The 25,123-nt window shown below is 41.6% G+C and overlaps 1 protein-coding gene across 1 annotated transcript; it reads right to left on the bottom strand.

Moving 5' to 3' along the window:
- Window positions 1-13,130: 13,130 nt before the first annotated feature.
- Tpt1l2 (tumor protein, translationally-controlled 1 like 2) lies at window positions 13,131-13,735 on the bottom strand. The gene has a single exon (XM_039094897.2). The coding sequence runs from the start codon at window positions 13,681-13,683 to the stop codon at window positions 13,165-13,167; it is 519 nt and encodes a 172-aa protein (XP_038950825.1). The 5' UTR covers window positions 13,684-13,735; the 3' UTR covers window positions 13,131-13,164.
- Between the last annotated feature and the right edge of the window lie 11,388 nt (window positions 13,736-25,123).

Below are 25,123 nucleotides of genomic sequence, written 5' to 3'. Positions count from 1 at the left end.
AGGTGAAGACATAGTCATTCCTTTAAGGAGCTCAAAGGCTGGTGGGTAGACAGAAAGCGAAACATTACTCTCAGCAAAATGTGCAGGCAAAGCCCAGATATCTGGGCTAGGGATCAGTAGCAAAATATTTGCCTGTCCTGTGCTAGGTCTTGAGTTTGACCCTGAGACTGACTAGATAAATAAATAATAAATCAGTAAGTGCACAGAGGAGCAAAACAAACAAAACTCCAAAACCAAAACAAAACCATGCAACAACAATAAGGAACAACAGATGTCTGTCAGTTATAAGGTTACTAAGGTAATAAAAGAAGACATGTGTGATATCTATTCTTGGTTGTGAACTTGGCTACATCTGGTATTAAGTAAAAGCCCAAAATGGAAGGCATACCTGAGAGGGATTCCTGCTTAGTTTGAAGTGAAAAGGTCTGCTTCCAATTTGGATCTTTGAGGTAGGAAGACACACCTTTAATCCAGACCTAATCTGGGCCCAGCCTTCTGCTGGAAGCCAATAAAAAGGGGAATTAAAGACAAAAACGTTTGTTCTTTGCCTCCTGGTTCTTGCCTTGTTAACACGTGTATACCTTCACGGCCATTAGAGCCTACTGTTGCAGGATTCCAGTCTTTACTGACCAGCTGAGACATCCAGCCTTGTGGACTGAGTGACTCCTGGATTTTTGGGACTTTTCCTTCATAGCCAGAATTAGCTAGTCCGAAGCCTGTAAATAATTCTCATAAATCCCTTTTCTCTATGTATAGAGAGATTCATTCTATAACTTTGGTTACTCCAGAGTGCCCTGACCAATACAATGTTCTTTACCTGAATGGCCCACAAGATGCACAGATAGAAATGCCATGTATAGTACATGGGATTCATGGAGACTTTTCTCTAGTGGAATTTAGTATGCAGGGTAGAAAACAGGAGGAGGATAATGTGACTGTTCTTTTGGAGCTAGTTAACGTGAGTCCTGAGCTCTCTGAGGCCATTATTACAAAGAACTTGAAAATGGGAATCTGTTCAAAGTTTTAAACTGGGTAGTAGGTGGTTCAGATGTGTGCTTCATATTACCCTCTGAGATCATGTACAGGACTGAAAGTATAAATCAATGAGGAGATGGTGGGATGCCTCAGGTAAGAGAGGAGAGGTAGAACTAGGGCAGCAGTACAGAAGAGCAGAGAGAGATGGGTGGGGCCACATTAATAAGTTCAAATTTAGATAAAGTGGTCTATGAATGACTGGAGGCGAGAGAGAATAGTGTAGCCTCATGTCTCAGGGGTAATGTAGAAAGGATTGTTAAGTTTGAGAATCAGTGGATAAGGCATGATTGTGAAACTTCATACATGTACATTCAGTACAATCAATTGGATTTTCAAACAACCAAGAATTTCAGAAGTTTCGAAGTGCAGCCTAGGTTAAAGTTAGAAATTTTGGGAACTTACTTCTATATAGAAGAGTAAAATCATCAGGAAGGCACACAGTGTTGGAGAACAAGTGGATGGGGAAAACATATTAAAGGACTTGCCACCTTTAAGGGCCAGTTGTAGAAAAAAGTCTTGCTAAAAGCAGAACAGAGGTAGTCAGAGTGGGGCCAAGGAAAAGTAAGCCCCAGAGTGAAGGGGCCGAAAGGGCTGTGGTTATAGGGAAAGGTCATTCATACCTGATGCAGGAGTGGAAGTGCAGGACTGACCAAGACAGCATGGCAGAAGTAGAAGTGGGCTTTGGGGTGGTCTTGGAATGAATGGGAGTCTAGACGCTAAGAAGTTCTGATGTGAAGAAGAAAGAAATATTCCCAGAGGGAGAATAGCCAAGTGAGAAGACTTTTTATGGAATGGGGAAAAAATAGAATATAGCTAATTATAAAATGAATATACATCCAGGCATCCATTCTATCACTGCTGGGTAGAAAGAAAGACTTGGTCAGTTTATAGGAAGTGCTAATGACGGGAGGAATGGCCTAAAAAATGCTGAGGATGGATGGACATGGGCACTCTGGCCTTAAACAGGAAGACTGGCCAGAAGGAGCCAGCTCTGTTGCAAATAAGTTTGCAGGTGACAGCAATTAGAAGGGAAGGGGATTTATGTGATTAGTTTCCATGTTTTTAATGAAGCGAGAGGCAGAGTTTTACGTTAGATATTTTCAGAGTTTGTGTTTTCAGGCTGTTGAACAGATTGACTGGATTAGGAATTAGGGAAGAACCCTAGCATAGATGTAGCCATGCTGTCCCACACTTGCCAGCTAGTTCATATTGTTGCTGTAATATGCCTGCCGGTCATTGTCATAGAAAAATAACTTGACTCAGAGCAGGGTCGTGCTGACCGTATACCTACCCTGTTACTTTCTATATGTTATGAGGTTTGCTACTCCTAAGAAATTCCACAAAGCTTTATATAGGGCCCATCAAATTAAAGGTCCATATGAACTTTATGTCTAAAATGGCTTGCTTGAGTCAGAGCTGACCACTGGGCAGCACTTCTTGCATCCGCATATGAGCTCACTATGATTTTTGTGATTTTTTTTCCTTTATAAGCTGACAGAGAAAGAGGTTGAATGCTAGGGCTCAGCCCCCAAATTCTGAGCTAGGGCTTGATCTATCAGTATTATGGTGTATGTTCAATAAACATCCCAGCCTGACTGAAAAAAAATGGAATTAGGGAAGGAACTAGCCATAGACAAAGTGTAGTCCGCAGAGCTAGAGATCCAGAAAAATGCTCATGGCTCCTTGGCAGTGATAGAAACTTCTCAGTATTATAGTGTTTCTTCAGCAGTGTTAACTGCCCATGTATAAGATACTATTCCCAGGATTCCAGGATTACCATAACTACAAATCATGATATGGATTTTAAGGGATCAATATAAGTTTGGAAGTGATCATGATGGTTAACATTGAACAAATGCTTAAGATCCTTTCCTACTTTTTTTTTCAAAATTCTTAATGATTCTAAGATGTGGGAATCACTGTGAGATTTATTTAAAAGATAAGGCATCTATGTCTCGGGAAAGTAATATTGTCCTGAGTTGAATGTGCTGGAAGCAGGATTCAAAACCAGGTTATCTCATTAATTCTCAACGAGGTAATGGTGCGATTCTGACTGCATTTGGAAGACGAAGAGGCTAGCAGCAGGCTGGTAGATTAGGGAATAATTAAGGTTGTCAGAGACATGTGTCTATCTGAGGCCAGACAATTGATGGGTGCGGAAGTAAATCTGGAAGAATAATTGGTAGTGAGGGTATGACATTGGTTTCTGGAGGTGAGAAGGTCAAGAAATATAATGATGGTGAGTCAAATGGAGTGAAGATGTTGAGATGTCTTAGGATGTTATAGCTAAAAGGCAGTAAATTAATAACTGGCATGTAAGGCCTAAGGTTAACTGTGCTGGATATTAACTATGCTTTGAATTACAGATTGGAGTTTGTTTTTCAAGCATCATCACCCTGTCTGTCATCTCTTGGTTGGCAACTATAGATGTCATCTTCTTCTGAGGAATGATGACCTTCCAGTGAAGGTCAGTATCTCTCCTCCCAGGCTAAGGGACCAGAGAAGTCATAGAGTCATGAGACACAATGACACACTCCAGTTTCACTACTTCCCCTTGAATATTCTCTGTTGGTTGATTGACCAGTCTAGAGAATTTGTAAGCATTCATGTGCATATGCTTGTGTGTGTGCATATGCAGTGTGCTTGCATGTATGTGTGCATGTGTGTGTGTGTGTGTGTGTGTGTGTGTGTGTGTGTGTGTGTATGACTTGTTTATTATAACTATCCTGTAGGTAAAATAAGTGTACAGGCCTATGTGAATAATTAATTCCTTAAATTGAGAAAGGCCCCGGGTTAGTCTAAATGGGAAGCCTGGATATCTGTGTCTCTATGCCAGCTTGGAAAGGAACCCTAAGGAACAGAGAGCCACTTGGAAGACCTTTGAGGAGGAGGAAAGAGTTGAACCTGTGAGAATGACAGCAAGTAAACTACTGAGCCAAGAGCTGGCCTGGCCAAAGAAATAATAAAGACCCCTGGAATTCTCTGCCTGTCCCTACATTTCTGTGGGAGAGTTTTAGATTATTTTTATAACATTTTTGGAGCTACCAATCCCTTGATTTATTCCCAAAGCAGTGCTCTGGTTAAAAGACAAGGTATATACAAGCCAAAGTAGTTTCAAACCCATTTATGGGCCTCATTTTTACCTCCCTAGGTTTGTGAATCAAAAGTATGGCTTTTGTTCTGCATTGTAACATGTTCTTTTCTTCTCCCTTGCATGGTTTCCTGTCTGCCTGTGCCTCCCAGAACATGACCTTTAAGGTCCCCAAATGAGGCCATAGACTCTCACTGGGCAAGACATATGCCTATTCCCTGTCCCCTCTCTCTCTTTGACACAAAGGCCCTTGCAATTGCAAGAATGTTGATCTTAGGGGTAGCCAGACTTAGAAATAGCATCAGGGAAGCTTGAAAACTGTAGCTGGGGCCACACTGGTGCACACATTTATTCCCTCATTTTCTACCTAAGTGATATGAGACTCAGAGATGTTCTGTCATCCAGTAAGTCCTTGAAGGTTCCTGCTACTCATAATCCTGCTGTGGCTGCCTTTGACTCAATGTGTATGCTACCATGGTGGGAGCCTCCAGAACCTTGCTTGAGTTTACTCCAACATTTATCACACTCTTCAGGATCAGGGGACCTGATAATCTGAAACAAGTCTTTAATAGACATCCAGTTCAAAACCGTAGAGAGTCTTTAATGAGATCAGGAATGTGACCCTGAACAAGCAACCACCCATTGTTCTGACTGTCACAAGCATAGAAAATGTGGGCCACCCCAGTCTTTTGAATCAGTTCCTGCCCATCATGTGACATATCAGGTGGCAAGTACCCAGTACCTTCAGAATTTAGTTGGGGGTTCATCTTCTTCCTTGAAAGGACAGTACAAGCCGAGTCTCCAGCCAGCATTGGCAGAGGCCCAGCTTCTCTCCATCTGCTAAAATTTCGCCTGTCTAAGCTCTGTTCTTGAGGTGTGAAACTGAAGTTGCCTTTTAAAAAAAGATTACTTACTTATTTTTAATTGATGGATAATTATATGTCTTTTGGGGGGCATAATGTGATATTTTGGTACATGTGTAGTGAAAAACTCAAGATATTTAGGTTATCTGTCATCACAAACATTTATTCCTTGATGAGAACACTCAAATCCTGTCTTCTAGCTATTTTAATTGTTGTATTACAAGCTTGTTAACTAGACTTATTCCCTTATATGATAGCAGTAGAAAGATAGCAGCCCTGTCTGGCCGTGGCTCTCCACTTGTTAAGCAACCTTTCGAAACCACTTCCTGCTTCGTCTCTACTCTCCAGTAAAACCCATTTGTGCTTTTATGATTTCCGATGTGTTAGACCTCACACAGGAGGGAAATCGTACAGCATTTGTCTTTCTGATCTTGGTGCATTTCACTAAGTGCTATGGTATACAGGTCCCTGCATATTTCCAAAAATTTCATTCCTGGTGGTATTTCTGAATAATATTTAATTGTTGGATGTAACATATTCTTTCTATCTATCTATCTATCTATCTATCTATCTATCTATCTATCTATCTATCTATCTATCTATCTTTTGGGGGGATTTATGTTGTGGTAAAATTAATAAAGGAGGACACTCGACCTGGTTCCCACGAGTTCCCACTCTGCACAGATTTGCACGCTCTTGCTGTTTCTCTGTCAGCTGCTTTCACACACTGTCCCCTGGGAAGGTTGTTACCATGCCTGATCCACACCACGCCATGCTAGCCCCAAGCATTCTATAGCCCTATAGCCTAGCACGGCTTTCCTGTCGTAGACTCTGCTCACATTCCCAACAACCCACTTAAGTCATGACTCGACAAACTGGGATCCAACAACCAAATTTATATGTTAAATGCTCAATATATAATACATCCACACAATTAACTTACAACCAGTTGATAAGGATATAAAGCACCCACCTAGATAAAATATAGTTTGCTCATCTAGATTCACAAAATCCTGTACACATCCATCCCTTAAGAATAGTCATAACAAACTGTAAATGTGCAGAGAGAGATCGTCACATCCACTTCCAAGTTCTCTCTGCTGCTTCCCTCTCCTCACTCCAGTCTCCTCCCTTCCTAAAACTTTTCTCCCACCCATCCTTCCTTCTCATCCAATGACAGGCCTTGATCTATCCTGTACTTGTCTTCACTTGCATAATGACATCTCCTTAAAGATTTATGTTTTATGTGTGTGTGTGTGTGTGTGTGTGTGTGTGTGAGAGAGAGAGAGAGAGAGAGAGAGAGAGAGAGAGAGAGAGAGGAGAATGAGAGAGAGAGAGAGAGAGAGAGAGAGAGAGAGAGAAAGAGAGAGAGAAAGAGAGAGTTTTGCTTGCATTTATGTGTTTGTACCACGTGAATGCCCAGGGCTCACTGAGATGAGAAGAGAGCATTAGATTCCCGGGAACTGATGTTGTAGATGGTTGTTAGCCGTCATGTGGGTGCTGGGAACCAATCCTAGGACCTGTAGAAGAGCAGCCAATGCTTTTATCCACTGAGCCATTTCTCCAACTCCAACCTCTCCCTGCTACTTCCGTGTTCATTTTCTGCATGCTTCTCCAGCACGCATGCATAGACTACTTCGTTCCGGTGTCAGTGATCTCACTCTGCTTCCTGACTGCACATAAAATGTGACCAGCTGCCTCTCACTTCCGCTGCCACAGCTAGAGCTACTCTTGCTTCCATGTGTCAGCACCAAGACAGATTGTACCCTTAAACTGTGAGCTGAAAGAAAATGTTTTGTCCTTAAGTTGTTTCCTCATTCGCCATATCACAGCTACAGGGCAGTTGACAGGTGCCAGCCAAGATTAGCCATCACAGACTCCATAGGTCTCATTCTTGCTCTACCTGATGTTATTTTATGCTTTGTTGTGAGGAGGCGGAACTTTAAGGAAGACTGTGGTGGTTTGAATAAGAATGGTCCCTGTGAGCTCATGTATTTGAATGTTTAGTCACCAGAGAGTCACACTCTTTGAGAAGGATTGGGAGGTGTGGCCTTGTTAGATTAGATTCAGCCTTGTTGGAAGAAGTGTATCACTGGGGGAGGGAGGACTCTGAGGTTTCAAAAACCCAAACCAAGCTCTATGTCTCTGTCCTCCTTTGCTGTCTATGGATTCAGATATCGAATTCTCAGCGAGTCCTCCAGCATCGTGACTGCCTGTGGTTGCAATGCTCCCCACCTTGGCAATGGACTGAACCTCTGAACCTGTAAGCCAGCCCCAGTGAAATTTTTTCTTTTGTAAAAGTTGCCTTGGTCATGGTGTCTCTTATCAGCAGTAAAACAATGACTAAGACAAATCCTGAGGGAACACTGGGAAAACGTTCTTTCCTTAACAACGCTTCATTCACCTGGACCTGTGGGTGGAGACTCCTGTGGGGGTCAAACACCCCTTTCACAGGGTTCACCTAAGACCATCAGAAAACACAGATACTTATGTTACTATATCATAATAGAAGCAAAATTACAGTTATGAAGTAGCAATGAAAACACTTTTATGGTTGGGGTCACCATAACGTGAAGAACTATATTAAAGGGTTGCAGCATTATGAAGGTTGAGAGCCACTGACCTGGATAGATGTAGTTCCTTCTTGTAGCAGGGGTATCATGACTCCAAGGCCTAGCACTGGCTGGTGGACCCCGAGGTTAATCTTTGACATATTTATTCACTAATTCCTTCATTGCTCCTCCTGCCCTAGCAACAGCCACTGTTGCTGCGGTTGCTATATCAGCAATATCCTGGCACTCTCTTTTTACCTTCAGTTACCAATTCTTTGCCTTAAAGTCTTATCTTTTCATGTAACCGATTTGGGTTTTGTCTGCCTATGGATGTGTGTGCACATATTGGTTTCCTTGCAAGCCCCAGGCTCGGACTCCACTACCATCTGCAATCCTTACAGCCTCATGCCCATGAATATCTTTTCGTTCCAGGCCAGCCACATCAGCTCTGCTGAGGGGTTGAGGATTAGTGTCACTTTATACATGTAACATTTCTGTAGCACGTTCTAAATATGATTCTAAATCTTACACACACTCTTGTATCTTCCTATTGATTTCTTGAATTTGTGTTGAATCTCTGCAGTGAGTTTCTCAGGCATAACCTACGCCTCCAGGGAGACCAAACCCAGCTGCATCGGCAGCTTGTGGATCTGTAAGGTAGGTATTTTACATATATTGACCAGCAACCTGCATCATACAAATCTGGGTTTTAAGGAGTTGGGAATTAATAATTTGAATATTTTAGAGTTCACAATTTAGCTTTTTTAGGTAACACCTACTAGTCAGAATATAAATAATAAAATTCTGAGAAAGAAGGAGATTAAAGAAGGAAGAGGGCTTATTTATTTTCATGAAACTAGATATCAGAGATGAGAGTACACAAGATGGCCCATCACTGGTGACATCTGCATGTTGACAATTTGTTCTTCCTTGTCATTTGTGGCTTCTGACTTTCACCCTCATTTCCTACCCTGGGTGGAAAAGCCACACTACTCCATGTCATGGGTGTCATGACGGGGCAGGAAGCTGTACCTACAGGACAAAATAGAGCTGCGAGCTGGAAGTAGGACTTTCAAATATCCCCAGCAGACTTTCTGTTGTATCTCATTGGCCAGAACTTTGGCATATGGGTTTTCGGAGCTCCAAGGGACGTGGGAGTATCTAACTGCCTATCTGGTGCATTTCACCATTTCTTCTGCCTGCAGTGATTCTGTTAGAGAGAGAAGGGGCTAATAGACCTGGGTGGACAGATCTCAGGACCTGCCATCATATGTCAATATGTGCCCTGAGCTCAACATGTTTTCTTGAACATTTCAGTAATTCTAATTTGACCTCCATCTTTAGTGAGGTCTATTTGTAGAATTGTCATGACTTGGAAGGGTATTCTGGGAGTCCTCATAGCCAATGATATGACATCTTTGCCTCAGATCCATGCATATTTTTAATTTTTTGCTTTTTTATTATTTACTTTACTTACTTTACATCTTGACCACAGCTTCTCCTCCCTCCTCTCCTCCAATCCCTTGCTTCCAATCCCCTTCCCCCACATCCTCCTATTTTTATCTTCCCTTTCTCTTTAGAAAAGAGGAGGCCTCCATGGATTCTAATCTGCCTTGACATACCAAGTTGCAATAGGACTATGTGCATCTTCTCCTATTGTGGCGAGAAAAGGCAGCCTCGTTTTCAGAAGGGGATCCAAAGGCAGGAAACAGCGTCAGATACAGACCCTGCTCCTGCTGTTAGGAATCCCACATGAAGACCAGCCTGCACAACTATCAAATATATACAGAGGGCCTAGATCTGTCCCATTTATGATCCCTGGTAATTTAGTCTTTGTGAACACCTGTGGTCCTAGGTTAGTTGCTTCTATAGGTTTTCATGTGGTGTCCCTTGATGTCTCCGGCTCCTTCAATCTTGACTAGCCCTCTTTCCTTGGATTCTCCAAGTTCATTCTAATGTTTGGCTGTGGGTCTCTGCATCTGTTTTCTCCTGTTGCTGGGTGAAGTCTCTCAGATGACAGCCATGCTAGGCTCTTGTCTTCAAGTATAGCAGAATATCACTTAATATTGTCAGGGGTGGGTGCTCTCTCTTTCACGGCATAGTCCTTGTACCTTTGAAGCAGAATTTATATACTCGTGGGGAAAAGGAACTCATGGGACATTAATGCTTTAACATTCTTAATCTGCCCAGTAGTATTGTATTAACTATTTTTTTTTCTGCTAAAATACTATGACCAAAACCAACTGGGAATAAGGTGCTTATTTAGTTTTACAGTTTCAGATAATATCCATAGTGGTGGGGAAGGCCTGGCAGCATGGGCAGCAAACGGACAGAAATGACATTTCCTTTATATACAGAAAGCAGACAAAGAGAACAGAAAGTGACCTGACGCTATAATCCTTAACACATATTTGTATGACCAATATTCTCTAGCAATCATCCACCTCTTAAAAGTTTCATAACCTCCTCAAATAGTGCCACTAACTGGGTACCAAGTATTTAAACATGAGCTTATGGGGGCATTTCTCATTCAAACCATCGCATTATGTACATAGCATCTTCTCAGCTTGACTTCTTTGCAATGGGCCATCTCTCTCCTCGGCCTCCCTGGTAGCTCCCTTGGATCTCACGACCATCTTTCATCTCCTCCTGGGACTCACCCTACAGGTACCTTGTTGATTTCCTTTATTTCTTTCTAATAGACTTTCACAGTTGCCCAAGGCCTAGTTTAGAAAGCAGGACGTTGGTTGTAGGCTAGTGGGCCTGGAAGCAAAGAAACAGAATCTCGAGAACAGGGAAGGAATGGTCCATAAATGATGATGGGTTCAGAACTGCATCATAAATGGTTTTTTCCCAAGGAACCTCAGGAAAGTGGCAGGAAAAGGGATTGAGGTCTATCAGGGAATGGCCATCTGAATTGGGGTCACTGAAGAGGCCAGGAAAAGACTCTTTCATGGTGTTGTGGCAAGAAAAGCAGTAATGACTTATTGAGGACTGACTTAATCAAAATCTATGTGAATCGCCGTGTATCGGGACTCCTATAAGCCAGCTCATGATGGCCTGCAGTGTCTCCATGATGTGGCAGCTGAATGAGCAAGAAAGCTTTCCTGTGGCCGTTGTTCCTTCCTTTCTTCAGTGTGCTGCTGCTTCTCAGTCCCTGACCTGTCTTTCCCTGCAGTTTCCGCCAGCATCTTGCATCAGGCTTGTGGCTTAGCCAGTGAGAGCCTGGGTAGATACTTAGAGGTGCCTGTAAGACCTTAACATCTGCAAAGTCGCACCTCGATCTGAGCCCCTATTGGAGACTTTTGCTTAACTGAAATCAGAAGAGCTTTTAATTATATTTCACCTCTCAAGGGCCATTTAAGAATCAAGCCCATATTTACAAATGGATTTGAAGTTTTATCGGTATGGGGAATTAATTCTGTTACCTCTCAGTGCCTAGAAAAAGTAAACAAAAGAAAGGAAGCCTAATTATTTGTTCAGTAATATGGGAAGTGTGGCCTCTGGCCCAAATCCCGCAACCTTTGTGTTTTATCTAGTTAAAAACACAAACATACTAGATCGTGGTATCAGATGCCTTTAGTCACTTGAGGCAGAGGCAAGAGGATCTTTGTGAGTTCAATGCCAGCCTGGTCTACAAAACAATTTCCGGAGCAGCAAAGGCTACCCAGAAGACACTATCTTGAAAACAAACCCATAAAAAGACTCCCGCCCCCAAAGAAAAACACCTCCACCATAAACTTTAAAATATTTGATTATAGATAAACAGGGTTGCTTCAGACACAGTTTTTGTTTCTCCCGACTGGAATTTATGTGGTTCAAAGTGAGGATGTAGAAAGTAGGTCATCATAACTGTTTTTCCATAGCCAGATGCTCATCACTGACAGACCCCAGGAACATAGCCAGCACAATCATGAACCAGAGAACAGGTTATTCTAGCTAGGGCAGACATAGATCTAATCTATGAAGCAGAGGTGAATGAATATATATATATGTATATATATATATATATACATATATATATAATTTGCTAGTTCTTCATTCTCCCATTAGCTCATTTGATTTATTAAAATTACAACTCTTATGAAATTTAACCATTTTATCTGCACTTTGGATGCCATTCTCACCTTTCATAATTTTTTTTTTATTTCTACAGGGAAGCCAAATATGAGCCTCATCATTGATTAGAAACTCCTGGTTAGTTAGCCACATAAGAAAAATCAAAAGGAGACAGGTAAAATTAATTTTAATGATATGTTTTATTTAAATCAATATATTAATATATTATGTAGTTAATCTAAATATTCCAAATATTGATTTTACCAGGGTATTCTAGAGGGGTGATGAGAGAGATGGAAAGATTGATTGAGATTGAACTGGTTCACTTCCTGATAAAGCCTAAGAAAAGCCATAATGGGACATTTGTAAATGAGGGGCATCATTGGAGCCAAGTTGAACAGTTATAGAGGTTGATAGCATGGCTTACTTCAAGATTGAAGGTTTCAGAGCCTGGGCAGCTAGTAGTGTAGCTCAGTCAAAGTCTAAACGACTTAGATTTAAGAGTTCCTTAGGGAAGAGATAGTAGTATGATGTGGTCCAGTTTTAAAGCCCTTAGAACCAAAGATGTTGGTGTTAAACCTCAGACAAAAACTAAAGTGGGCGAGCTGGAGGCAGGGCTGGGGGTTTGCTGGTGTGATTTCCAAGATCAAATGCAGACCTTGGAACATCCAAGGGAAGGAGAAATAGGGCATTCAGACTGCAAAATATGAAGAGCAAAATTTCATTCTTTCCCATTTTTCATTCCACCTGGGTCTCTAGGTGATTGAACAGGGCCCACTCACACTGAAGACAGAGCCTCAGCATTCAGTCGACCACAGCTCATTTCCTCTGGAGATGCCTCCCAAACAGACCTGGGGCTGCCAAACCACTGTGTTGTCTCTTCCCAGAAAGATAATTGGTTCAGTGCTTACCAAAGCCTTGAGAAAAATAAATAATGCTTTGCCAGATATCTAAATATTTCTTATTTTCATTGCATTGCCACTCATAAGTGACCATCATGATGAGGTATTTTGTCTTTTTAAGTCAGATTCTAATTCTTTGAAACATGACGTTTTGCTATTACAACTCTTCTCAATTCGGAAGGGCTACATTTCATGCACATAGATACCCTGCAGAGTTACAGAAAGCAGTGACTCCAGGACCTCTACAACTGACTGGGTTTGTCATAGTTTTTATAGTAGTTAATTTGATGTATTTTTTTTGAATTTAAATGCACTTTATTTTTAGACAACCCACATGACATGTTTTTCTTTTCTTAAAAGCACAAAAAACAAAAAACAAAAAAACAAAAACAAAAAAAACAATGCCTCCACTCCAAATAAATCATGGTCAAAATAAAAGCTCAAGGTGGGGGTTGGGGATTTAGCTCAGTGGTAGAGCGCTTACCTAGGAAGCGCAAGGCCCTGGGTTCTGTCCCCAGCTCCAAAAAAAAAAAAGAACCAAAAAAAAAAAAAAAAAAAAAAAAAAAGCTCAAGGTGATATCAGTCTCATTTGTCCTAAGTGCTGGTGTTGTATGGATTGTAAGCAGCAGCCAATTATGGTGAGCGGCGATAGATTCAATTTGTTAACATTTTTCCATCTCTAAGACATCCTTAAAGAAAATCATGAATGGAGTCCCACCATCTTCACGGTAGTCCAGGAGAGCAAGCATGCCATCTGGATTCATCTTTTCACCAATAAAAAACTGGTAGTTATTGAAATTAGCAAGGATGTGCTTAATTTCCTCTGCAGCTCCAGTCATAAAAGGCTTTACCCTTTCTGGTTTCTGTTCTTCAAGTTTGTCCTTGAGTGATTTCATGTAGTCTTTGATGTACTTTCTGTAGGCCTCTTTTGTGAAGCTGGTTTCTTGTAAGTGATGGTTCATGACAATGTCAACACGGGTGACCACTGTGCTTTCGGTACCTTCGCCCTCCGGACCTTCAGCGGAAGCATTTCCACCAATGAGTGAATCATCGATGGCACCCTCTGTTCTACTGACCATCTTGCCCTCCACCTCCAGGCACAGCCCGTCTGCGATCTCCCGGATCTTGTAGATGTCAGAGAACAGCTCGTCAAGGCTGATGAAGTCCCGGTAGATGATCATGGTGACGGCTGGGGACAGTGGCACTAGCCTGACAGCGCAGAGTGAGCGCGGTGCAGCCGGAGCAGAGCTCAGGGGGAGGGGAGAGTGGGCAGAAAAGCTTGACTATCATTTTGATTGGCCTCAATACCCAGATATCTGTCCGAGCATCTCTAGGTGTGTCTATGAATGTATTTCTGAGATGAATATTTTAAAAGTAAAGAAGACCTCCATTTTTAATGTAGTTGAATGTCATTTCTCTAAAGACCTGAAGGAAATAAAGAATGAGCATGAAAAAGTTCTGTATTTTCCTGACTGTTTCAGCTGTGTGACAAGGCCACTCCTGCTTCTGCATTAGTCTTGACTGGAACTAATACCATCATCTCTTCTTGACTTTCAACCTTTGAGCTCAGGCTGGATCTATATAATGGGTTCCTCTGGGTACTCAGTTTTCAGACTAAAGGTTTTGCTGCTTTTCAGTCTCCATTTACTCATTTTCGTCAGTTCCTCTCCCAACCGTGTGTGTGTGTGTGTGTGTGTGTGTGTGTGTGTGTGTATGTGTGTGTGTGTGTGTGTGTGTGTGTGTGTGTGTGTGTGCAGAAAAACCCAGACTGAACCCATTCTTAGACTGAGCCCATAGAGCTATAAAAGTGGCAATCAACCTAGTATAAAGACCCCAGCTGATATATTTTACCACTCTATAAAAATTTAACAGGGGGCAGCATGCTGCCACACTCTGGGTCACAATCCAAGGAGAAGTTAGCAGATTCTTTTGGAATATGGGATATGATTTAGATAACATCAAAGAGCTATCTGCAAAAGATGAAATTCTGGGGATTCTTGATGAAGCCAAGAATCCAGATAACCAGAGATAGAAGGGCTCATTCTAGAAGTGAACATGAGAAGTGAGAGGAAGAGTTTGCCTTGTACATGTTGAGAGCAATTCTTTACCTGTGGCTGAACCTTGTGATTCTCACCCAGGGGATCCCTAGAGTGCCCTTACTGAGAAGGGTTAAGGAGTCTCTCCTTGGTGCTATGATTAAGACCTTTGGATCTCCTCCCTTACCTTACCTTCCAGAGTCCTTTTTCCCTTTTTGTCTATTGTATGTATGTATGTATGTATGTATGTATGTATGTATGTATGTATGTATGTTTGTATGTATGTATGTATTTTGTGTATGAGTGATTCACTGCATGTATACCTGTGTGCTAGAAGAGGGTATCAGATTCCTTTATAAATGGTTGTGAACAGCCATGTGGGTGCAGAGAATTGAACTCAGGACCTCTGGAAGAGTAGGCAGTGCTCTCAACTGCTGAACCATCTCTCCAGCCCCCTTCCAGAGGGTCTTTGCATGAAGCAAATCTGACCGTAGTATTATTAGCTCTTGGCTTACAGCCAAATTTGCCTATGACGTGTTTTCAAATTCGCACCAATATGTATTCAACATTGATGTGTTCTGTCTGCCTTATCGTCTCAGACATGCCTTTACGTTTTCCTGATCCCCTCACAGCTATGACACAATGCTCCTATAGCAGTCTGCTTTCGGATCTATGCTGTTGAGTGTGGTTTTTTCCCTTGCCTAGAAGTCACTGACATTCCCATTCTACTCCTCACTTCTCTGTCTCCCCTCCAAGGCTGAGTAGGCATCATGTGCATGAATATTTTCTGACATTTTGTTTTATTGTCATGCTAAGGATCTTCAGGGGTCATGTGTTATCAAAAGCATCCTCAGCACCTGTGTCATAGAACCCATCTTATATGACATGTAAAAAAAATGTCTTCACATATTTACCCTGCTGTTGGTCTATGAAGTACTTGGAGGTATTTATGTGTTCTCGGGACACAGCATAGGGTTTGGCCTGAGATACATTTTAGAAAGGTTTTCCTGATGATAACTTTATGTGTCTGCCTAGCCTCTATAGACAGAGTCAGTGGAAAGTGGGGACTAAGCTAAACTTTGGTCTTTGTGTCTGGTTGTACTGTGATTCCCCACTAGCTTCCTGGCTAAGTCAACTTGGAATAGGAGCCGCCCTTTAGCAAAAGCAATGTGTCAGTGTATGTGCAAGAAAAATCATACCCAACAATGCTCAATGCAGCACAGCCTCTGATAGAAAAGTGGAAGAAACAATTACATTGCAATGAATAAGTAAATTATAGCATGTCAGCGAGTTGGCATGTAAGCAGTTGTAAAAACCATGATTATGAAAACAGTGGAACGGCCTTAAAGAAGAGGTGCACTTTCTGTCCACCCCATAGAGAAAATCCAACTCATTAAACATCCTCATCCTGTTAGTTCATTCACTAACTCAAAAAGTGTTTCTTTAATACTTACAGTGTACCAGACCTCTATCATTAGCAAGCAGTCCAGATTTTAACAGATTTCCAGTGGAAATGGAAGGCAGGGCTGGAAGACTCAACCCAGCTTCTGAGGTAGCGATCCCACTCCCTATTTCTCCTGGAAGTAACATACTCTTACGCACTCTCTAAACCTTCACTTGCAGAAGGATAGCTTGCCTTTGTTAGACAGCATTCTGTTACTGTGACAAAATATCTGAGACAATTAAATATTAGGAGGAAAGGCTCATTATGGCTCTTGATTGCAGAAGTTTCCTTCTAGAGTTGCCTGACCCCACTACCTTGGTCCTGCAGCCGCACAGAGCACCATGGCAGAGTGTGGTAGGGAGGACTGTTGATCTCCTGAAGGCTGATGAATAGAGTGGTGGGGGAGAAAGGGATAGGCTGGTGTCCCATTGTCATTCTCAAGAACATGCCCCAAAGATTTAACTTCCTAACTTCCTACCAGATCCTAAAGCTCACAGCACTTCCCAAAAGCACCACAGAATGAGGACCAAACCCTCAACACATGGCCTCCGGGGGACATTCAAAATGCAAACATTTACATCTCAAAGCATCTCATATCCCTTCCTGTCTTCAGTAAACTGTTTCCGGAACTCCTTACCCTTGCCTAGGTTTATCCACCCTTGATAGCCATCTCTTCTTACCCTTTTCCCCCTCAGCAAAGATAGGTTTTTAAATTTTGTTGTTATTAGAATCAGGGAAGGGATTATAAATAAAACATTGTCCTTACTGCTGTGAACGTGTTCTCTTCTTTCACAGAAGGGTCAACCCCTCTAATGGCAAGATCCAAGATCAGCTTGGATCTGGGTTCATCTGAAAATCAATACCGTCAGCACAAAGGTCTTTAGGAGCCCCTGGAGCTGTGCTCTGTGACAGGTGACACTCGTCCCTTCTGGATTTTCAGGATGGTCTGACAGTCGATCAGTAGTGCTGATTACAGGTCTTACAGGAACATTTCCTGGCCAGGAATTTTAGTTATGGCTATTTCTCCTTGTCAGGGATGGGAGGAAATGCCCTGAAGAGGAGAGCGTCAGCTGTCCTAATTCTAGGTACTGCTCAATGGTATTTAAATAATTCATCTATTTAAAATAACAAAATAAATATTTTATGGGCCTTTACATTTTAGTAACAGGCTGTACCCTTGTAACCTACAGATTAAAATTAGACTTTAGTCACAAATACAAATATAATTGTTCAGTAAAATGTTGCTATTAGTAGAAGCACACAATTCAGAGGCCACATTTTTTTCTTTTTTATTCTCAAGGGCTTAGAAATTAAAATGAGCAGCCTGGCTAGGGGTGTATTAGGGGTTTACATATGGGGAGGAAGTCTTTCCTTATTCCATAATTCTTCTGTGCCCTATGATTAGTTTCCCCCAGAAGGACCAGGTGGGGTCCTTCCTGCATACTAATATCTCTGAGAGAAAATCACAGCTCACTCTTGACCATCTGGGAGACATCTGAGAATCCCTGTAATAATGCTTGCTGGGAGAATAGGTAGTTAGGAAGCAGAACAATCATGTTGGTGGGTGTTGCATAATTTTTCTGTTTGTCTGTACTTCCCAAGAGGATTTGAAAGATGATGTAAAGTGGTTGCAGCAATGTGACTGGAATGTCGTCTCTGAAGGGTTGCTCATTATCATTCTGTCTGTTCGAAAATATAATGCGTATTGATTTTGTGGGGTAGAAGTATGGAGGCAATGTATGGCCATTATATAAAATTTGGGAAATGTGGAGAAGTATAAAGAAGGAAAGAAAAAGCATCCATGATTAATCACACAATTATATCTTGATCATTATCTATGTGTGTGTGTGTGTGTGTGTGTGTGTGTGTGTGTGTAAATGCCTAATTTCTATACTTAAGCCTTTTTGTCCTCTCTTTTCTTGTGTGTATGTGCATGTTGATATGGATACATGTGCATGCAAGAATGTATGCACAGATGTACATGTGCATGTAAGCCTGAAGTCATTTCTCAGGAGCCATCTACCTTGCTGTTTGAGACAGTGTCTCCTACTGTTCTAGAGAGTCTCAAGTAGTCTAGGCTTACTGAGCGGTAAGCCCTGGGGGAAGCTATCTATCTTTGTGTCTCTTGTGCTGTAGTTACAATGTAGGCACTTGCTACCACATTCAGTGTGTCTGTATGCTCATATGGGGATTCATGCAAAGGTCAGAGGACAATACTTAGTGTCTGTTCTTGCCTTGTGTCTTGCACAAGTTGGAATCGTTTGTTCATTGTTTACTGTTTGATGCAGGCTTGTTTGCTCAGGAGCTGTTAGGGACTCTCCTGTGTGCACCTCCCATCTCACCGATAGAAGCATTGGCTTTACAGACACATACTACTGCATGTAGCTTTTACATGTTTTCTGGGGATCTAAACTCAGGTGTTCATGCTTGCATTCCAAACCTCTAAATCAAGGAACCATCACCCCCAATTTCAGCTTCAAAAATGTGGGCTCAGGAGATCACACTCAGGCCCTTTTGCTTGTGCACAAACACTTTACCTACTTAGTAATCTTAGTGATATCCCTAGCCTCTTCCCTCTCATCTTGATTCTCTGATTAGCTTTCCTCCTGGTGTCTCGCTAGGCTGAAAGTATTTTGAAGAGGGCACTCTCTTCTCCACTTTGCATACATCCCTCTTCTGTGGCACAGGTCCTGACTAAGGATGCCTTTAGAATTAATTACTAAGTTTTATCTTTCCTTATCATGTGGTAACTTGAACTTTCCATCTAATGATCCTCAGGGATTGATGAATTATACTGAAGTAATATTTCTCAGTCTTTGCCACAAAGGACAATTCAATAACAGATCTTTCTTGTGTGGGTCTTTCCTGTTCACTTAGCCTCAATACTACCTTTTATTCTCTAGTAATAGCCACAAATTGCCCCACAGACTGCAATGTCTTTTGGGTGGTCAATGGCTACTGTGCTGAAAATCTAATATTTTGAATGCCAGAGTGTCTAGATAATAGGTTGTCAAGAAGATGAACATTTTGGTGAGATTTCTGAGCTATCGGACACTGACAATTAATTTTTCTCTTCTCTTTTGGATGAGCCATGCTGTGAAGACATAGATCTGAATTGGAAACCATTGTATATGGGAACTACTCAGTAGCACAGTCCATCCAGGTGTTTCAATCACAAATGGAGCTTTGTAGAGACATGGGGATTTGTAGGACCCATGCAGAGCTGGGTAAGAGCCATGGTCAGAGAGAGAGAGTATGCTTGCAGCTTTTGTAAGTCTGAAAACTAGGACCATTTGGAAAGCTTTCCAGGTAGTCAGAAGTTACAATACTCCCAGGGGCTATGCTGCTGCTGATCTCAACAGCTCATGGCAGTGACATGAGACATTGTTAGATGAAGCCAGAAGACACTGGTGCCTTTATAGATCTGCGGACACAGGTGATCCTGCCTGTAGCTGCGTCTTTTTACCACCTCCCAGATCTGCCAAGAATGTCACTCAGTAGCCTGATCAACCAAAGAACTGCTGGCAAAAGGGTCATATTTCCAGGCTTCCATCTTGACAGGGTTGGAGGATGCTGAGGACGGGAATGGGGCAGAAACAGGGAGGAGATGCTGTCACTTGGCAGGGTTATCACGGACAAGACCTTTGCCAGTATCAGATTGGAAAAGCATATGGTGCACTCTGGTGGCACTGTACTGATTCTTGGGAACTATTCTGTTGAAAGTTGGGAATTCTAGAGTTTCCAAGTTCTTTCTTGGTTGTATTTTAGACTGGGAACACCAAGATGATAAACATTTAAATGGTGTCACTGAAAACACAAATGCCAACAGCTGAACTAGGGATGTGGCTCAGTTGTGAGAATGCTTGCCTGGCACACACAACATCCTGAGTTTGATTCCAAGTACTGCACGAACTTACGCTGGGTGGTTACTGACCGAAAAACAAAAATGCAAGCAAATAACAACTTGAAGTTCTATTTCTTAAAAATAAAACTAACCCATTTTGTTTTAAGTTAAAATACAACTATATTAGTCTACCCCTTCTATTTCCTCCCTCCAACCCCTTCTATGTGCCCTTCCTTGCTCCCTCTCAAATATATAACATTTTGAAGTGTTGTACTCTCTCTCCCTCTCCCTGCCCCTCCCTCTCCCTGCCCCACCCCTCTCCTCAGCCTGTTTAGTATTACCTGTGTATCTGTGAGTTTATGAGGATGCTCACATTCTATTAGATAACCAGTTAGGGGACTCTCCCCATATTTCCTCTGCTCTCATTATTCCTTAGGTGTCTATGCTTCTTTGTCTCAGAGTGGGGTCCTGCAAGATCTCTCTCCTCCATGTTCGCAGGACTATGTTTAAGTCTTGTTTGGATAGCCATATTGTTGAAGTATCTTTCATGAGAGATGCCTCTTTACAAGGATGTTACAAGAGTCTTTCATTCAACTGACCATCTGGTCTTATATATCGTCAAGGGTTGACAGAAGCTACAGCTGTGTCATGCATAGCATGGTTGGATTTTCCCAGTTCAGATAAGACAGAGAGAGCTGATGTAATTTACATCAAATTGTAAAAATTAGGACAATAACTGCATATGTGGTTTCTTAGACTCTTTGTTTATTTGCTGTTATCTCATGAGATTTTCTACATGTATTATATTCAATGTTTAAGTATTATTCTATTGTCAGAAAGGGAATATCACTTCCTTCAGTAGTGTAGTCACAGAGAACTTCCCCGTGCTCCATTAAATCACCTCCTACCCTCACCCAGGCAAGTAACACTTCTTAAGCTTGGTAGGTCACACAGGAAAAGAAAACATGAAGAGGGGGCCTTGGGGAGACAGGTGCCAGTAGGATAGGAAGTGGGACAGAGATGAATGAGGATGACCAGGACTAAAATTAGTTGCATATATGTGTGAAACTATTTAACAGTAAAATAAAAAAACTTTTCAAATGGTAAATTTCAAAGTGCATTACTGCTATTAAAAAATTCAAAAGCATAGTATTCATTTATATGCACACACATAAATAAATACACTTGTACACACATTCACATACATACACACTCTCACACACACACCCTCACACACTCACACACATATACACACACTCACACACATACACACACACTCACACATATACACACCCTCACACCCTCACACACACACAAACACTCACCACACACACTTTCACATATAACATTATTTTGAAGGCTTTACATTCTTTAACACTTGTACATGAATCTTTGTTTAAGGTCAGTTCCTTAAGACGGTTTTTAGAAGTGGCTCTGTTCACCCACAGCTCTGTATTCACTGCCATAAGAAGTGTGTGCAGGGATTAACTCCATCAGTGGCATGAGATACCCTACTCTTAGCTACTGTGTGAGTGCTGAGGCCACGCTGTTAATTTTAAAACCCAGCAAATTAAATCAAAACAAACACGTTTGCCTTTTTTTTTTACCAGCCTGCACATGTAATTTTGTATTTCTTTGATTTTACCTACGAGATTGAACTATGTAGTTTCATCTGGATCCCACACATCTTTAAAAATACTCATTATCACATAGATAATGTAAGCCAAAGGTATGAACTCTAACAAAATGACATGCTCTGAAAAGAGAATGCTTTTTGTCCTTCTGTTCCAGAAAATTAGGTTTTTCTAACAGCTTAAAACTGTTGCCTATTTTTAAGGTGAACTCCAGAGGAGTAGCATAGCATATGCATATATATATATACATATATATATATACACATATATATGCTAAAATAGATGTAGATCAAATGCATTTAATATTTTGACATAGGATCCAGTATTATGCTACCATTTTGAAATATTTTAATCAATGTAAATTAAAGATATTTCCATATATTAGCATTTAAAAGGCTATAAAGATAAAATATTCTGTTTATGTAAATGCCATGATTTACTTCACCAGCTCACTGTTAATCACTTTAGGCTGTGTTGGTCTTTCTAAGAAGACTTGTTTATTTTCATTTTATATATGTGAATGATTTGCGGCTTCCAGGTCATGCAGTGAACACTAAGAGGCCAGCCTTAGGACATATGGTGAGACCATGTCTCAGCACAAAGCAAAGCGAAACAGAACACAAGTGGTAGAGAGTCGACTCACAGAAATCAACTTAAATTTTTATTCAGTACATGTATAGCTGTTTAGGTGAATTACAGTGTCACTGGCGTTTGTTATTAAAAAAAATAAACCCAAGTACTCATTCTCCCTTGCGTCATACAGAGATACTATCCTGAGATCTTTTTTTCTTACAACAATGGCTGCAATGGCTAACTTTGTGGCTCAGCTTGACTGGTCATGTGAAGTTGCAAGGAAGCATCATTTCTGGGTGTCTGTGGGAGTGATCTGGGTGAGTTTGACATTGCTATCTGTGGACTCACTAGTCCTGGCTTTCCTCCCCATGTGGGTATATGCCATACAAACTACGGAGGGCTTCTTTAGATCAAAAAGCAGAGGAGGAAGGAGCTTGTTCTATTGTTGTTGAGTGGGGACATCTTAGATCTTCTTTTACTCATCTTCAGGCCAGTATTTATACCGCCCGATGCGGTGCACTTGGCCTCGAGACTCACATAAAATCACGTCTCTGGCTTACCTTGCAGACTGCAGGGGACTGACTTTCTTAACCTCCATAACCATATGAGGCAATTTCCAAGAATAAGTCTTTTTATGTGTATCCCCTGTTGGATCTGTTTCTCTGGAGACTTCTGACCAGTACAAATGACTATTAATACTGTGAATTATCTGCAGGTCACTTTTCTGAGAACATTACAAATAGAAAGCTGTTATCACAGCCATATACATTATGCATGATTACTAACATAGGATGAAAGCGAAGCAGAAAATTTAAATAGTAGACCTAAGGCTACGGAGGACAGTGACAGGGGAGCTGGAACATGAATGCAGGATGTTTAGTTCTAGAGCCCAGGAAGTATGGTTCTTGGGCCTAAAGTAGCTGAATTATTAAATGCAGTAGTTCCCATCTCTATGTGGTTTCTTTGGTGTTTTAAGGCAATGGTTCTTAGGCTCAGTGATTGTGACTAGATGACAGATCACATGCAAATGTTTGTTGAGGCCGAAGAATATATGTTTTGGGCTGAAATGTATAACCTTGGTTCTTCTCCCATAATATTTTAATTTTTTAGACAATCACAGAGTCAATCTCTGTGAATATTAACTTGATCTACTTTACTGTATTGTATTTTTTCTGTTTGTATATTAGCATTGACTTCTAGAATCTTATGATTTAACTTTCTTTTTTTTTTTTTTTTTTTATTAACTTGAGTATTTCTTATATACATTTCGAGTGTTATTCCCTTTCCCGGTTTCCGGGCAAACATCCCCCTCCCCCCTCCCCTTCCTTATGGGTGTTCCCCTCCCAACCCTCCCCCCATTGCCGCCCTCCCCCCATAGACTAGTTCACTGTGGGTTCAGTCTTAGCAGGACCCAGGGCTTCCCCTTCCACTGGTGCTCTTACTAGGATATTCATTGCTACCTATGGGGTCAGAGTGCAGGGTCAGTCCATGTATAGTCTTTAGGTAGTGGCTTAGTCCCTGGAAGCTCTGGTTGCTTGGCATTGTTGTACTTTTGGGGTCTCGAGCCCCTTCAAGCTCTTCCAGTTCTTTCTCTGATTCCTTCAATAGGGGACCTATTCTCAGTTCAGTGGTTTGCTGCTGGTATTTGCCTCAATATTTGCTGTATTCTGGCTGTGTCTCTCAGGAATGATTTAACTTTCATAGTCCCTTATCCACCTGTCTCCCACTCAGATCTTAGTGAGAATGAACATCTATAGAGGTCAATGATGTGAGGGCTGATGGTTGTTATTAACAGACAGAAACCCATGACACCATTGAAAGGCTCTTCTCTTCATTTACTATGAAATCTTAATATAGAATGAATATTTGATTTTGTTAAATGTCTTTTGTCGATCACAGATCACATATAAATATTGTTTCATATCATTATGCCAATTGATTATATTTGAGGATTTCCTGTGTCTCAGTTGTAGGTTTATCTATTTCTGTGTAATGAAATTCTCCAATGTAGTATCTAAAAAAATAGCCATCATTTATTTTGCTCTTGAATCTGCAAATTGACCAAGCTTAATCAGGCAGTTCTAGCTAAAGAGGGAAGTGTGGAATGAGGAGTGTGTGGGAGGGGAGGTCTGTAGAACTCTAATGTAGTTAAGGTCAGACCCACCAGGTGGGGGAGGGGTTCCATATGGTCTTGAATGTGTGTGGGTGTGGGGGAATCCTTGCATGATCTTGGGAATGAAACAGCTTGGCTTTCTTGAGATGCATCCAGAGCTCAAGGAAAACAGCTCTACCCACTCACGGGGAGCAAAGGAAGCCTTAAAGCCTGAAACCCAGAACACTTTTTCACTGAAAGAGGGGCTGCTGTGGAGGACCCAAAAAGAGAACTGAACTAGGACCACCCAAAGGACATCTTGTTTCTTGATCAGGCAGACTCAGACTAAGTAGGGTGGTGCTTCAAATTCATTCTGCAGTCAGCACTGCATGCTTTGCAGACACTCACCGGCATGCAGGGGCACATTATTTTTAAGGGTATTTTGAATGCAAAGCATAAATACATAAATGAATATATGAATAAGTAAGAATCACGGCATTGAGACATTGCCAGAGGGTGCTTATGACAGCCCTGTCCCTGCTTCCCCTCCAACCTACAAAGGCAAGTTCTCCAGCAAGACAGAGCACAGCTCAAGAGCCACACCCTTTTAGATCAATCCACACAGGCTCTTAGCTGTGACCCCAAACATTTTGTTTCTTCTTTCCATATCTGTTTCCTCATTCATAGCATGGGGCAGAACTATTAGCAGTTGCAAGGAGTATTAGTAAAGTTTAAATGAGTAGCCATAAAGTCCCACATTCTCAGAGCAGGTTATCTGCCAGTGCCATCAGGTGTACTCAGAGTGACTTCACCTAACACCAGTTATTACTGTTTTCCCAGTTGTGTGTGCAATCATCGAGTCACTTCAAGTCTCGCCTCTAAATGTGTCTCATTCTCTTGCGTCTTTGTCTCATCAACACGGTGGCTACCCTGACATCCTCACAGACCGTTTGACTCCCTGAACCCAGCCTCAGCTTCCTGTCCTCATTCTAAGGACT

The sequence above is a fragment of the Rattus norvegicus genome, chromosome 16, assembly GCF_036323735.1.
Source record: "Rattus norvegicus strain BN/NHsdMcwi chromosome 16, GRCr8, whole genome shotgun sequence".
Taxonomy (NCBI): Eukaryota; Metazoa; Chordata; class Mammalia; order Rodentia; family Muridae; genus Rattus; species Rattus norvegicus.
Note: the sequence above shows the minus strand (reverse complement) of the source record. Positions and strands in the feature narration are given on the sequence as shown.